This window comes from Rutidosis leptorrhynchoides, chromosome 1 (genome assembly GCF_046630445.1).
Source record: "Rutidosis leptorrhynchoides isolate AG116_Rl617_1_P2 chromosome 1, CSIRO_AGI_Rlap_v1, whole genome shotgun sequence".
Lineage (NCBI taxonomy): Eukaryota > Viridiplantae > Streptophyta > Magnoliopsida > Asterales > Asteraceae > Rutidosis > Rutidosis leptorrhynchoides.
The window spans coordinates 579,471,729-579,487,897 of NC_092333.1; the positions used below are offsets into that span (position 1 = coordinate 579,471,729).

General features: G+C 31.1%; 1 protein-coding gene across 1 annotated transcript; it reads left to right on the top strand.

Moving 5' to 3' along the window:
- The first annotated feature begins 8,972 nt into the window (after positions 1-8,972).
- LOC139882379 (trihelix transcription factor GT-3b-like) lies at positions 8,973-11,846 on the top strand. The gene is made up of 2 exons (XM_071866712.1): positions 8,973-9,370; positions 11,280-11,846. Exons 1-2 carry the CDS (start codon positions 9,113-9,115, stop codon positions 11,820-11,822), a joined length of 801 nt encoding a protein of 266 aa, XP_071722813.1. The 5' UTR covers positions 8,973-9,112; the 3' UTR covers positions 11,823-11,846.
- The last annotated feature ends 4,323 nt before the right edge of the window (positions 11,847-16,169 follow it).

Here is a 16,169-nt window from a genome sequence, read left to right on the forward strand (position 1 = left end):
GAAAAATGAGTGTAGATTCATTAGCAATATTACTTTATTCTTTATTCCATAGATTAACCCTAGATTACTTTTTTCTATCAATATTAATATTATCAATAAATGTAACAGCTAACTTATTGATAACTCCTAAATTATACAGTTTTTTAATAACATTTTAAAGAGTTATCTTAGTATTTTAAAAACATTTTAATCCTAAAACACACTAAAATGGGTAGTATGGGGAAAAAAGTAATTCTAATGATTTTATCAAAATTATGTATCAAACAGGGTCAAAAACAAGGAAAATTTCAAGAAAGGCTATGAAGCCACCGGCCAGGGTTCAAGGAAGCCGCCGGCTTTGGAGTAAAAATGCCAGAATGTTCTAGAATTGCTCGCAGAATTGAATAAACTTGTTGATCAAGTAAAATACAGTTAAAGCCACCGGCTTCATATTGAAGTCGCCGATCTAAGTCACACGGTTTCTCGACTTGTTGACCAAGTTCATGTAAAAATGGAAACAAAATCAAAAAGATTGCCGGATCACTGAAGCCGCCGGCCTGCCATCAAAGCCGTCGGCTTAATTATGACGGTTACGTGTTTTATGCTTGCAGATCAAGGTTAACTTGCAAAAGGAGTCACTGACCCAAGGAAGCCGCCGGCTTCTTCCTGAAGCTGCCGGCTTGGCTACCGATTTTAAACAGTATAAGTAGATGGCTCCTGTTACAATTTTCAATGTACAACTCAATACACTTCAGTTTAGTTCCGTTTTTTTTAGGGTTTTCTCTAAAACCCTTAGATTAGATTTATTTTCCATTGTAATCAAGAATTATTCAAGTTATCTATTGAAGTTCTTTTCGTCTACCTTTTAAGGTATGATTCTATCTTTACTTTATTGTTTAATCTGTTTTATTTACTTTAATTGTTCATGTTCGTCTTCTGCTATGAACTAAACGTTCATAGTGGTTACGTGGACGAAAACTAAACTTTCGTCTGGGAATCAGATGAAGCCGCCGACTTCACCAGTCCAAGCCGCCGGCTTGGCTGGAACAAAGCCGCCGGCTTCATGCTTCATTCGTACAGTTTCTGGTTCTTTTCCATATCTGTATGGTCGAGTTTCTGTGATGACATTTGAATTGTTTTGAATCTGTTATGCTTTAATATACTTGTTTGCCATGCTTAATGATTAGATAACATGATTTTAGGATTGATTAGTACTTAATCCGATGATCTATTATTCAATTCATGCCACTTGTTTAGATCTAGTCCATCAAACTTGTTAAATTGAATTGCATTCAACTAGCTTAAACAACATAATGGTGATAAACTTGTTTAATTTGAATTACGCTTATATATTAAAGTTTGATATTGTTAGGCTTAATCGAAGAACCTTTGTTTAGATTTGTTTAATTAATGATTGCATGAGAACTTAGTAGTAATTGACTTTCAGCTAGTAACTTGAGTTGATCTACTTGGTGTTTAATATCTTATATAAATTGTCAGTCTATTTGCATGCTGATCCTCATCACAAGATTAATATATATCATGTAATTGAATTAAATATGAGGAATTGAGATGTTAGTCATGCACATCACGTGTCTAGCATATGCTTTAAGTCCTATCTATTGAATGATATGCAACACTTAGCTTAACCTATAAAGGAATAATAGTTGGTCTATGATTATTATTCTGCTTTGTGTTAATATAAGTTATGAAACTTGCCTAATATGATTCTCATATGAGTTATTTGTTCATATAACTGCTTTTACTTTTAATTGTTTATTATGAATCTTCAATTCCTTGTTTTGTTTTATTATTTTGTTTATCTTTTAAAATCATCTCTTTCCTAAGAGATAAGAATATATCCTATAAAAGACATAAAAATTTATCTTTAATTTTTAACAAGAATTAAACTAAATAAAAAACAACTCTTATCCGCATCTACGCTCTCTTGGGATGATAACCTAAAATACTACATCTGATTGGGTTTATTGCTCGTTAGAGTGTTAAAGTGTATTAAATAAAGGTTTTATAAATTTAAAAGTTGAAAGATAAGTTAAGCACTACTGCACACACTTTTGACACATCACTTATCTGTCCAAGAGGATTCACATTAGATAGTTATTCATCCGTTAGATCACAGATAATGCTGCATTTGTCCCTCGTTTCCCGCGTACATGGTAAGACAAACACCCCACATACACTAGTACTGGGGCGTTTGTGAGCGTTTGTCGGCCGACATTTGTCAAACTAAAACTTTAAATGAGAGAAGGGTGAGATTGAGGTGGCTAGCTGTGATTGGTGGCTGGAAATAGTCGTTGGTCACTAGGATTTTGATGTTGATGTGAGAGGAGTATTGTTTTAGCCATGATAGGTAATGTTTAGTTATGAGTTAGTAATAGGATTTCGATGTTGCTGTGGTGCTAATGTAACATGTTAAGAGGATGAATTGTTTAGCAAGCAAGCTTTGCATCAGTGTATCATTTATTTCAACGACACCTATCATTTGCACAAACACACACGTTCGGGAGGAAACTCGAATCGCATTACAGGAATTCGATCCTTTAACCATCCCGAGGGGCAGGCGGACGGGGTTTGAATCCTGAATGGATCCGGGGAAAAACCCCCCCTTGGGGTCAATCTGGATATTCATATTTCAGGCAGATTAATTAATAAGATGGGTAGAGCGAGGCTCGAACCCATGACCTAACCTCCAGCCCCAACACACAAGGTGAAGAGGATGACGTTGAAGCAATGCTTCGTTGACGTCTTAGGTCATGTTTGATTTGTATTTAATGAACCTAATAGAATAAAGATTAAATGTGGAGAGCGTAATAGAGTGACATTTGTTTTTAACTTATTAAATAAGATTAGGATGCATCTTAATAAAACAGTTCAAAAAATAGAGGTTAATCTGGTATAATCATTTATTTATATCGTTATTCAGCATATTAAACAAATAATAATTATTTATGTATCACTTTTTACTCAAATACATCTTATATGAATTCAGACTATAAGATTTAATGAGGAAAAAAGGGCTTTTAATTATAAATTGTAATTGTAATTATAGTCCTCATACAGTTATATTATATTAGAGATATTGTGAAGTAATTAACTATTGTATAAAAAGTGAAAAAGAAAAACCGGTCATAAGTCACTGAGAATCTAAGACCCACCAATTATTCTTTGGTAAGCATGACTTATGATGATGTAATGCGAAAATAAAAGTTACAAAAAGCTAATCTGAATTGTTTCATCTTCCATTCGAGGGGGCTGGTTCAATCCGGAAGCTTGGGCGCACAGTGTTTATTTACTAGAACACTCTTTATTTTCGAGAGTTATGTGCAGTAGTTAGAGTTTTTTATGCTATTTTGCAAATTATCTACTTTTTTTTTTTTATAGCGATTTTGTATCAGCGAATCATTTATTTCAACGACTTTCATCATTTGCACGTAACACAAACGTTCGGGCGGAAACCCAAACCCGATCGAGGGTACACGGAACACATCCATACGGGTAGTGTCCGGGTGGAAGTACGTGAACGGATCTAGTAAAACCTCTCAACCGGGCTTATTTTAAAGAGAGACATTTTCTCATGAAGAGATTTAAAAAGGTGACATCAACTCAGACATCCCACTTAATGTGGGGGTGAATATGAGAATTAATTGTGTGTGTTAAGATTCGAACTCGCATCTCCGATGTGAGAATAATACGTTAATCCACTAAACCACATCCACAAATTCAAATTATTACTTATTACTAGTTAAAGACCCGCGATTTCGCGGGGTTTTTGAAGGGTGAAATCATTTAGTAATACCATATTACGGAGTATATTGTATTTGTTATTTTGCTTTGAATTTGGTTATCCGAACAATCTAACAATAGAAGTTGATCAATATGAAGTTGATGTTTCCATAAAAATACTATTTCTAATATATTTATATTGTCAATTTTTTCTTTAATATACAGAAGAATAAGATTATATAAACATAAGATCATATATTTTAGTTGTTTAGTTGCAACTTGTGTTTAATGATAAGATCCGTAGCATATAAAAATTACCATCATTCATCGATTGACATATCATAAAGTTCAATTACATGCCAAACTATTCAATGGTTACCATAAGTTACATCTTAAAATGTTTAATATTTACATGTCTAAGCATCAAAATAGAAAGAAACTAAATCCATATACATTAACACTTCTGCACAAACTAACGGACAACCTGCATAATCAAAAGACTTTGATACCGAAACAAACTGTTACACCGGGTGAGTTCCATCTAGGACCATGATGAACCTGCGTTCGTCACGCATGAACGCAATCAAACACTTGTCGTCCGGAACATACCCATTTACAGTTAAGAACTTTAGCCACCCTTTAGAAACATACTTTTTCTTTGATATTTTTTCTTGCTTCAAACACCATATATGAATTTTTTTTGTTCAGATCGAGACACTCATTGTCATAATTACTTGGTAGTTCAGGTAGTTTTTGAAGCTCTTCCGGCAGCCGCTAAATCACATTCATATTATAATCGTTAAACAGTCCATAACTATTTGTTAATAACATGTTAAAAAAAGAAGTAAAGCATATATAATTAAGCTTATATATATATATAATTAGAGTTGTACCATAAATGAATTTAGTTTGTACTATAAGTATATATAATTAGAGTTGTACCAAAAATATTCAAAGGATATTTAACCATAGAACAGTTACATCTTAGTTAAATACGTCTCAAGGCTTTTTTATAAACAACATTCTTGGTGGTATTTAATCATTTCCATTGTCGTCCAATATGATTGGTTTTAATCTGTTTATTGTAGTCAAATACGCATGTTTGCAATGATTGTTTATTCATTTTATTAAAAGAAGTAAATACATATTAATAATTTTTGTAATATGATGTATATGCTACATGACAAATATAATTTATCATTTTTTTTGTTGTCATCACAATGGATGATAGAATGTATGTTGTAGGAAAATTTAATGGCTTGAACAATTCAGTTTGAGAAAAATGTATTCGGTCATATTAAACATAACATCATGTTGAATGTATTAATGTGGGTTAAAAAAGTTAGAATAAAATGTGTTGAATTGGGAAAACTCATTGATTACGTCATTAGACCAGGATGTAGACTAATGAAAAGTATGGTCAACTATTTCAGGTGTTTTTTTGTACTGTTGGGCTTTGGTTTGTATTTGATCGTTGTAGTGTAATTTTAGAAAAAATTGCATATTTTTTAGGAAAAATGTACCTCTTTCCTTCTCTCCCCAAATGCTTCTCCATGGATATCTTATAAACAAGCTTCTATTTTTTTTATGGTTCTAAAATCATTTGTCTCATCATCAAGTCAGATATCTTTTACTTTTCATAGATTATAATTTTTACAAATCTTCTTACATTTATCTCTATTATCTTTTCAATTGAGATTTTTTAATTTTTATTCAATTTTATTGATTTCTACTAACTGATATAGGTATTGAATTGAAATAATTTTCATAAAATTTATTTTGAGACTAAATGTGTTATTTGAAGTACCCACACCTACATTATGCCCAGCTTGCAGCTCATCTTTCCCAAGTCCTAACAGACCATTAGCGAATCTCTTAATGTCACCCTTAAAAACCATATAAAAAATTATGCACACATTAATCCAGACAAGAATAATTTATATGGCTAATAAAACTCAAATATTATTCAATTTAGGTTATTTCACATATATAATAGGTCAGATGGGTATAAAAAGTTAAGCTTAACTCAAACCGTTCAGGTGAGCTAAGAATCACCCAACGAGTACTCAAATATCTAAACCTCAATATCATATTTTTTTAGACTTAAAAGAAAAGAGTTTTAACAATACCATTTTTATATTACATTTTGTTTGAGCTAACGCAAAAGACAATTGTTACCGACAAGATCTACTCGAAACTCTGAACCAGTTTAAGCCTTGAAAAAATAACTCAATTTGTCATGTTACCTAGCGGTTCCCGTCTTCATAAGAGGCAAAAGAATTTCTCTAACCTCCATCTTCATCATTAATGCCATCAAAAGTATAATATGATGCCATCATAAAAAAAGAAAGAAATACAAACACTTGTAGAAAAAATATGAATCCACAAGCAACAAAATCATAAATTGAAACCGACCAAAACTCTAAAACTTAAACCCTATAACTTAAATCCTATATCATAAATTCAAAAATCTAAACCCTAAACCCTAACCTGTAAACAATAAACTCTAAACACTAAATCATAAACCCTATACACAAAACTCTAAACCCTAAACCCTATATCTAAACCCTAAACTCTAGAACCTAAACCAAACCTAAACCTTAAACCACCAACGCTATACCCTAAACACTAAACCCTAAATTCTAAACCATATACAATAAACTCTAAACCATAAACCCTAAATCCTAAACCACCAACCCTAAACACTAAACCCTACACGCTAAACCCTAAACCCTAAACAATAAACCCTAAACACTAAACCCTGCACATTAAACACTAAACCCTAAACATTAAACTCTAAACTCTAAACTATAAACACTAAACCCTAAACACTAAACCCTAAACTCTAAACCCTAAACACTAAACCTTAAACCCTAAACCATATACACTAAACCCTATATCTAAACCCTAAATCAACCTTAAACCCTTAACCACCAACCCTTAACTTTACACACTAAACCCTAAACCTTAAACACTATACCCTAAACTCTAAACCATAAATTCTAAAATCTAAACCCTAAACCCTTGTACAAAGAACATGAATCCACAAACAACAAAATCATAAATTGAAACCGACCAAAACCCTAACATAAATTCTAAACTCTAAACCCTAAACTTTAAACTTTAAACCCTAAACTCTAAAATCTATACCCTATAAACTAAACCCTAAACCCTATATGTGAACCCTAAACCATAAAACCCTAAACCGTAAACCCTAAAATTTATACCATAAAAACTAAACCCAAAACTCTTAAGCCTAAACTCTAAATCCTAAACCCTAAACCCTTAACCCTAAACTCTAAACACTAAACCGTAAATCCTATACACTAAATCATAAATTGAAACCGACCCAAAATCCTAAATCATAAATTCAAAAATCTAAAGTAATTTGTAAACAATAAACCTTAAACACTAAATCATAAACCCTATACACAAACTCTAAACCCTAAACCCTATATCTAAACTCTAAACTCTAAAACCTAAACTAACTCTAAACCCTAAACCACCAACGCTATACCCTAAACACTAAACCGTAAACCCTAAATCCTAAACTCTAAACCCTATACACTATACTCTAAACCATAAACCCTAAACCACCAACTCCCTAAACACTGAACCCTAAACCCTAAACACTAAACCCTAAACACTACACACTAAACCCTAAACCCTACCGAACCCTACACACTAAACACTAAACCCTAAACAATATACCCTAAACTCTAAACCCTAAACACTAAACCCTAAATCCTAAACACTAAACCTTAAACACTACACACTAAACCCTAAACCCTAAACCCTATACACTAAACCCCAAACCCTATATCTAAACCCTAAACCTCAAACCCTAAATCAACCCTAAACCCTTAACCACCAACCCTTAACCTTACACACTAAACCATATACCCTAAACCTTAAACATTATACCCTAAACCATAAATTCCAAAATCTAAACCCTAAACTCTAAAACCTATACCCTATAAACTAAACTCTATACACTAAATCCTAAACCCTATATGTAAACCTTAAACCCTAAACCATTGTCAAATGAATTTAGTTTGTACTATAAGTATATAAGTATATATAAATAAAAAAGGAATAAAATGTGCAATGAAGAAGAAGTTGGAGTTGCAGGCGTTATGTAATTATTTTGGGTATGTTAAAGCCAAATATATTACTCGTAATTACCTATTTGCCTATTGGAATAAGTAAAGTAATTTAAATAGCAGGTTAGTAAGTTCGGTGTTTAAGCTAATACCGAATCTAATTATTTTGAAGGGTAATTAAGGAACATTAACATAAAAAGATGATTTATTACCTAATGGTGACAAGGGATGAATATAAGTCTTTGGATCAAAGGGTATGTGGAAGTCATTTTTTGAACCAATGGTTAAGATGGAGGTTTTACAAACATTTATTACTTAATAAAAACCCTTAATGTATAGTAGGATAGGATGTAGCAGTACTAATTAGTCATTTTTAAATGTACTAGATCGGCAGATCATACAAATCTATTACGGAGTAATTTATTTGCTTTTAGTGTAGTTTGTTTAGTCGTTTGTCGGTGATTGTTGGTGATTGCTCGTGTAGTAGTGTAACTTTATTTACTGGTCACACATCGATGAGTTGGTCCTATTCTATATGTATTTAATTTTTTATTTTTTTTTGGTAAAAAAGTATACATGTATAGTATGTTTGCACGTCCCTACAATATATGCGAGTATCTGATAATGTACGTAATCAAAGTATGCGCATTGTTTTACCAATTTAGTACTGCCAATTTTAAAAAAGTGGCAATAATAAAAGTATGATACTGTTTAAAAGTCTTCTGTAAACAAAAATTAAGCTGATAGTTTCCGCGTAGAAGGATGAGAACAAGAAGATATTGGAATAAAGTCAATATACAATAATATTAATATTTAATATTTAATATAAATATTTAATTATATTTATTTGGTTCCTTCAACTATATATATTTTTATTTTTACGGTAATCTTTGTAAAATAGTACTCCTTACAAAAAAGATAAACAACGCATATGGACACAATTTTTATAAAAGATATTTCGTTTTCATGCCAAAAACACAATCAAATTACAACTTGGCATTCTTTTTTGCCACCTTAGCAAGAAATACAATTATTAAAATTCATGCGTATAACCATTTCACACCTTGAATTCACACAAACACGCTAAATCCATCATATAAAGCCTTTCAAATTCTTCTCAACCTACCTTCTTTCAATCCTCCCTGATTCATCTACTACACCACCAACAAATCATACTTTCCACCCATCTCAAACCTTAAACAGCATACATGTTTATATCATTTATGATTTATGATATAATATTATAATATAATAAAATATATAAATATAAATATAAATATTTATTTATGGAGCACGGACACCTTCATCATGGTATGGATCCAAGTATAGGTAGTGGCAGCAGTAGCGATAGGTTTCCGCAATGGAGTGTTCAAGAAACACGCGATTTTTTGATGATACGAGCAGAACTGGATCAAACGTTCATGGAAACAAAACGTAATAAGGTTTTATGGGAAGTGATATCCACAAAGATGAAAGAGAGGGGGTATAATCGCAGTGGTGAGCAGTGCAAAGCTAAATGGAAGAATCTTGTCACCCGTTATAAGGTACGTTTGCGCAATTCGAGTTTCGATAGATCTAGATAATGATAATATGGATACAGATAGAAATCACTTGTTTATGATTAAGGCTTTCTTAGTTATAAACCCTAAATGCCATTTATGTTTAGTATGTGTGTATATATATGTATACCACACTCAATATTTCTTAATCAAACGGTCTATTTTTTTGTAGACAATTAAATTGGAACACACTATTAGGATTTAATTAAGTAATTAAACTTGGTAAACTGATTAATGTTCTACCTAGTTCTTGCTAAGCCGAGGTTGTTAATAAAATAGTTGTTCCGGCAAAAAATGTTTTACATAGTGCTTCCTTTCTTAATTAAACAGGATATTTTTTGATCTGTAGACGATTAAATTGAAACAAATGACCTATTAATATTTGAGTAATAAAGTTGGTAAAGTGATTAACACTTTACCCAGTTCTTGATAGGTTGAGGTTGTTAATAAAACGGTTGTTCCAAAAAAAAATGATTTACCTAGTTCTTCCACATTATAGTGCTGATCATATAGAAGATAAACCATAAGATTACACCTAAACTTTGATAAAGCAACTTCTGCAACTCTGCAAGATATACAGATACTCTAAGTTTCCATACAAATAGATTCCTTCCTTTAATTCTAGTAATATTTTTCTAATGAAGCTTCCCTCATTCTATTTATCGAGCATAATTAAAATACGTAAACTCATTGAATTTTTTTATCCTTACGGTTAAGAATGTTCCATAAAAGGTATATATGTAACCCAGATCTAGCAAATGCGAGTGAAAATTCAAAATTGTATGTGAAAATTATTTATGATATGTATTCTTATTAGTATTATACATATGCTGAAGCTAGTAGATCGACATTGTAGACGTCGTAGGTTAATTAATTCAAGATCAAATGCATGTTGTTCCCTATTTCTCATGTTACTTTTTATATTAAAACTATACAGTAGCTAGGGTCATCAAGGCTTTTTAAATTCTTATTATGGACCATAGATTGTTTTACATAAAAAAATAAAAATAAAACAAACGTATCTTGTTGTCATGATCGGTCAAGTGAGAATATATCCATTGGTTATAATAATGAGCATAACATATGAATTCAGTAGTGACGGAGCTTGAACAATTTCAATTAAGAAGGTGAACATGACATATTAAATTACTTGAAAGATTTGATAATGATTTTAGCCTAGAATATAAATTTATAGTGTGTTAGATTACATATATGTATTTGTCAATCAATACGAATAGTAAATAAACTATAATGTATAGAGATTTCAGATAGGACACTATAAATATGAAGTAACCATAAAACTGAAATTTGTAGCCCTTTGAGTTACGCCCGTCTAGGTTTTTAAATCTACTAAATTGGAGTAAGTATGTAGTAGATATGACTAAAACGGTGACAGCTCGCAAATTTTGTGAGCCTTCACTATTTTGGTCTTATCTCCTTCTTACGGACTCCGATTTCGTTGGTTTAAAAGCCCAAATTTGCGTAACTCAAAGGGTCACAAACTACATTAACTACTAAAATTTTTGAGGTGGTCAAGGCCCCTCTCCGCTCTCATTAGGCTCCGTCATTACATATGATAATAGTGTGTTAATTAAGAAGTGTTTATCTTGCTGCTGCTGTTGTTGATGATGAGTATCTTACATTTAGTCTTAAGTAAATTAAATGTACTCTTATTATTGCTATGGTTTGCAAGCAACCCAAACTTCTATTACATAAGGATCTAAGCTTTAGATTGATCAATTATTAGATGGGTGCATGTATATATATGACTGTATGAGTAACTTACCAAGATTTAATTTACTTCCTGTAATTAAATGATCATATATATGGTAAGTATGTGTGTTTATTTATGATATAATGTGAAAAAAGCTAATATCGGTTAATAAAAATGTAGGGATGTGAGACGATGGAACACGACGGTATGAGGCAACAATTTCCGTTCTACAATGACTTGCAAACGATTTTCACAGATCGGATGCAAAGGATGCTATGGATGGAATCAGAAGATGTAGCAACTGGATCCAAAAAAAGAGCGATGCAATTATCATCAGACGAAGAAGACGAAAATGAAGAAACCGATCTAGAAAAGATCATGACAAGTGGTATCAAACACACGAAAAAGAAAGCTAAAACAGGTAGCATTGGAAACAATCTTAGTGGGAGTGTTGTTAGTAGCATAAAAGATGTACTAAATGAATTCATGAAGCAACAGATGCATATCGAAATGCAATGGATGAAAGTGTTCGAGGCTAAAGAAGAAGAGAGACGATTGAAGGAACTCGAATGGCGACAAAAGATGGAAGCGTTGGAGAAGGAAAGAATGGTTATGGATCAAAGATGGAGAGAAAGGGAAGAACAAAGAATGATGATAGAAGAAGTAAGATATGAAAAACGAGATGCTCTTATTAATGCCCTTTTGGATAAGTTTAGAAAGTGAGATATGTAATTTAAGTTAATATTGTTTTTTCATTTATTTAGTTATAATTCAACTCACCGACTAATTTCAAGATAATTATTTCTTTTGCAAGCGGCCTAAGGCCATTTGTAGTGGTAGTTCTTGTTGTAGGTTCGTGTTGTGTATTTTTTGCACTTTTTTGATGACTAGGACGTGTTGTGTTGTTCAGTGGAGTAGTGGTGGTATTGTGAGTTGGTGTTGTGAGTTGGTGTTGTGTTAGTGGAATGCTGATGTGGTATTTAATTTTGTATTTTTCTGTTTTATTTATTTGTTTTATTTTATTTTTATTATTAAAAATAAAAATAAATATTTGTTATAAAACTAAAAAGACATAAAATTAATAACATTAAATAAAATAAAGTACATAATTAAAAATCCAAAATAAAAAAAATACATAAATTAAATACTTAATATAAAAAGATGAAATAACATAAAGTGAATCTAGGCATTCAGGTTAGCGTCGATGTTCAAGTTGTCTTTCATCTGTTTAGGAGTCCCGAACGCCAAAAGATTTGATAACGAACGGGTACTTGAGAGTGGTGCATCGTGATCATCAACATTTGCATTTTGTGAATTGTTTGGAGTGTTAGCCATTTTTTTGTAAATAAAGATGAAATTGGGAGTGTTTGAAGTAAATTGTGTGTATTTTTGTTGAGTAAAATGGGGATATATATATAATAGTAAAAATAATTAATTTTTTTTCCAATGGCTCCCTCATCAACAGATATATTTTTTTGTGGCCAACCAAAACCAGACACGTGGACAAAACGTCCGTTGAAAGCTCCGTTGGAGTCTCACCAACGCCGGCAAAACGCCGGTTGCCAACGCCGAGATACGGCGGCGAGTTGGCATTTTCGGCACTCCACGTCGGCACCAACGGAGTTGAATAGGGTGCGATACAAGTCGTCTAATTAATTAGTTTAATAAATGGGAAGTGATTCTCATACCTCACTTTTTGATCCATGTACATCTAATTACATATTTTATACTTAATTATACTTACAATAATAATATAAGTTTAACTCTCTAAATTAATCTAAGAGCATAACTGTAAATTTATAAGATAAAATTATATATTGATCAAAAGGTGGTATGAGAGAATCATCTTCCTTTAATAAAGTGTATGCTTAGATTTTTAAAACCAATTATTCATAAGAGATGTCTTTATCATATATAAATGCGTATCGTCTAATCAAATTATTCGTGTGATCGTTTTTAATAAGAAATACAGAATAATTAATAATTATAATTAATGTATATTATTAATTATTAAAGGAAACAATGTGATAATGATGACGTAATGATAATAATAATAATGATGATAATGATAATGATAATGATTTCAATAAAAAGATCGATTGATAGAGCTAAAGAAAATATAATTCACCGCGTTAACATCTCAAATCATGATTCATGACCACTTACAAAACGACGTCGACAACCGCTTTCATACAAACACACACGTACCTGGAGGGATTTCACATTCCTTCTTTTGACCCAATTGTTTGTTTATTATTTGTAATAATATATAATCAATTTGTAAAAATTTATTAAAATTGACTTCCTTTTTTAACATGAAGAGACGGATCAGGTTGACGCTTTATCATGTTTCAATATAATTATATAGAGTAAGAGTATATATCTACTCCGTATCATGTATCATCATGATTTATGATATAAGTAACTCATACGTGTATTTTAAAACGTTAAAAGGCAAAATAAATAAATACTTTAGTAGAACCAGTTTCTTATGAAAAATAATAAAATGTTCATATAAAATAGAATTGTTAATTATGATAGAAGCAACAAAAACGAGTTTTTTTTTTTTTTAAATACTTTAAGATTAACTATTAACTATTTTTTATAATATAACATCATTTCAACATTATTAATCGTATATATCATTTTTACTAAAAAAATGCGATACACAACTAATTTTATGATACATACTATAAAGGTTAAACCACTGTTGCAAAATACCCCGTCTCGAGCCGTCTCGACGCCCGTTGCGACGGTTTGGTGACTAGCCCGTACCGTCTTGAAGAAAACGTCTAATATGATAGTCAACGGTCAAAATTCGGGTCAAAGTTGAAAAATATTAGGTCAAAGTCTCTCAAAATTCGAAAAAGCAAGAAATTCGGTAAAATCGGTTAAATTTGTCGTATTTTAGTTTGAATTTTATGTATTATATTAACGGTGATAGCGATTATGAGTACAAATTCGGCAATTAAAGTCTTTGGCTTTAAAATATGTACACATATATACTTATATATTTAAAAGTCAACTTTTGTCAACGTCCGTCTCGACCATTTTAGGACCCGGCCGTCTCGACTCCGTCTCACGTCTTTTGTAAACTTGGGTTAAACTAATTACTATTAATGTAACATTTCAAGATTATTAATCATATATATCAATTTAATAAACTTTCGGCCACATCTATTTTTTAAGGGTGATGATATATTCACCATGATTTTTATTTCTTCCACCATAAGTTATGCATTAACAGGTTGTATCGTACAATCTGTTAATGCACAATTATGATGGAAGAAGTAAAATTCATGGTGAATATATCAATCTCCTTTTATTAAAGGTTAAACTGATTACTATTAATGTAACATTTAAACCTAAACCTAAGTAATAATAATATTAGTTGATACTTAATGGCCAAATATAACCAAATATAATTAAAATGATAATTTTCTGCTATCAAATTAAAGGTACTTGCAAAGTAGACCACTCATTCACGACAAAAACGTATACATTGCTTTTAGTTCACCTCATTTTGTTAAAAAATGGTTAAAGTGTAAGTTCTATTACGCGGAAGATTGAATTAGTTATTTTTGTTATAATGCATCAAATTATTGAAGTAGAAGTCAAGAAATGGTAGCTAACAATTTTATATAATTCACAAAAGTCAAATATGTAACACTCTTTGTAGTATAAATATGCATCAATATGTACAAGATAAACACACCATTCTAATATACTTACATCAAGTATTATACTTCTTTCTCTCATATGCATTCTACTCTTATAGTATAAGAAGTTTGTATTTAGATTAGCATACTAAAAGTTGTTATAAACAACTAAAATTATAACACGTTATCAGCACGAAGTGCTCCGTATAATCAAGGTTTATCTAAGCAAGTACAAGTCACTAATCAAGGCAAGTGTTCAAGTCCGGCAGTACACTGCTTCGGACCGGTGTACCCTGGAAACAGACGCAGAATCTGTTTAAGGGAATTGTGTCAAACACAAGCCCGGTTCAACCTTCAATTCGGTTAGATCGTTCTATCTTTTCGTTCTCATTATAATTATGTGTTATACATGATTATTATGTTTGTGATAATATGTATAATCGTTTCAGTTTCGTATATAATTTACCTACAAACTTAAACAGATTCGTTGTACGAAACTGAGTGTACAGATATACATTTTGTGATTTAAGGTATTACTGATTAAATCATTAGATTACATTAAGTTTAAATCAGACTATGTTTTATAAACTGAGCATACGAAACTCGGGCTGACTTTAAACAGATTGCAAAGTTGCTTGATACTTTATTGCCATAGCATGTTGATTTATTGATAATTGATTATGATTGGTGCATGTTTATATTGGTATCTTTGCTACATATGCTGCAATTCGAGGACTTGTTAACATGAATGCTTTAATTGGTCTTACATGTTATATAAGGCTATATGATTTAAAATAAATTATAGTTTATAATTTATATGCTTATTAAACTGTATCAGTAAAATATGTGTATCACCAGCTATATTAATTGGTGTCTTTAATTAATATGTGGTTATTAATTAATTAATGTTTATTGATTATTGAGGTTTATTAATGATGTTTAATAATCTATAATTTATATGTGATGTATATATATACATGTCTATGATACAGATGTGATTAATTCTGTTAATTGAGAATAACATAATATTTTAATAAAATATTTTAACTACTCCGTATTAACATAATATAATAAAATAATGCCTCTCAGATATTGAAAATAGCCATTTGAATTTAAGTATAGAGAAAAAGACGATGTTTGTATTGGATTATTGACTAGTGAGTTTGACATCAATAATTGAGAGGATAACAAACAGAAACACTGAATTTATACATAATCAATTAATTTGGTGGCTATGTAGGATAATATTTTAATCTATCCTATTATATATTATTAATCTATGCTTCACATGTATCAAATTGTTATTAGGCTAGTAGCCATATAACCTGAATATATGCTAGATTTATATGCGTACAGCGTACTTCACTATATGGTCTTATAGAGGCACATGTATTATGCCTACCTGCATGAC

Excerpts from the sequence above, each read along its gene's own strand:
- LOC139882379 (XM_071866712.1), top strand. The coding sequence starts at position 9,113 with ATGGAGCACGGACACCTTCATCATGGTATGGATCCAAGTATAGGTAGT. Across the intron at positions 9,371-11,279 it reads ATCTTGTCACCCGTTATAAG|GGATGTGAGACGATGGAACA; the intron begins GTACGTTTGCGC and ends ATAAAAATGTAG.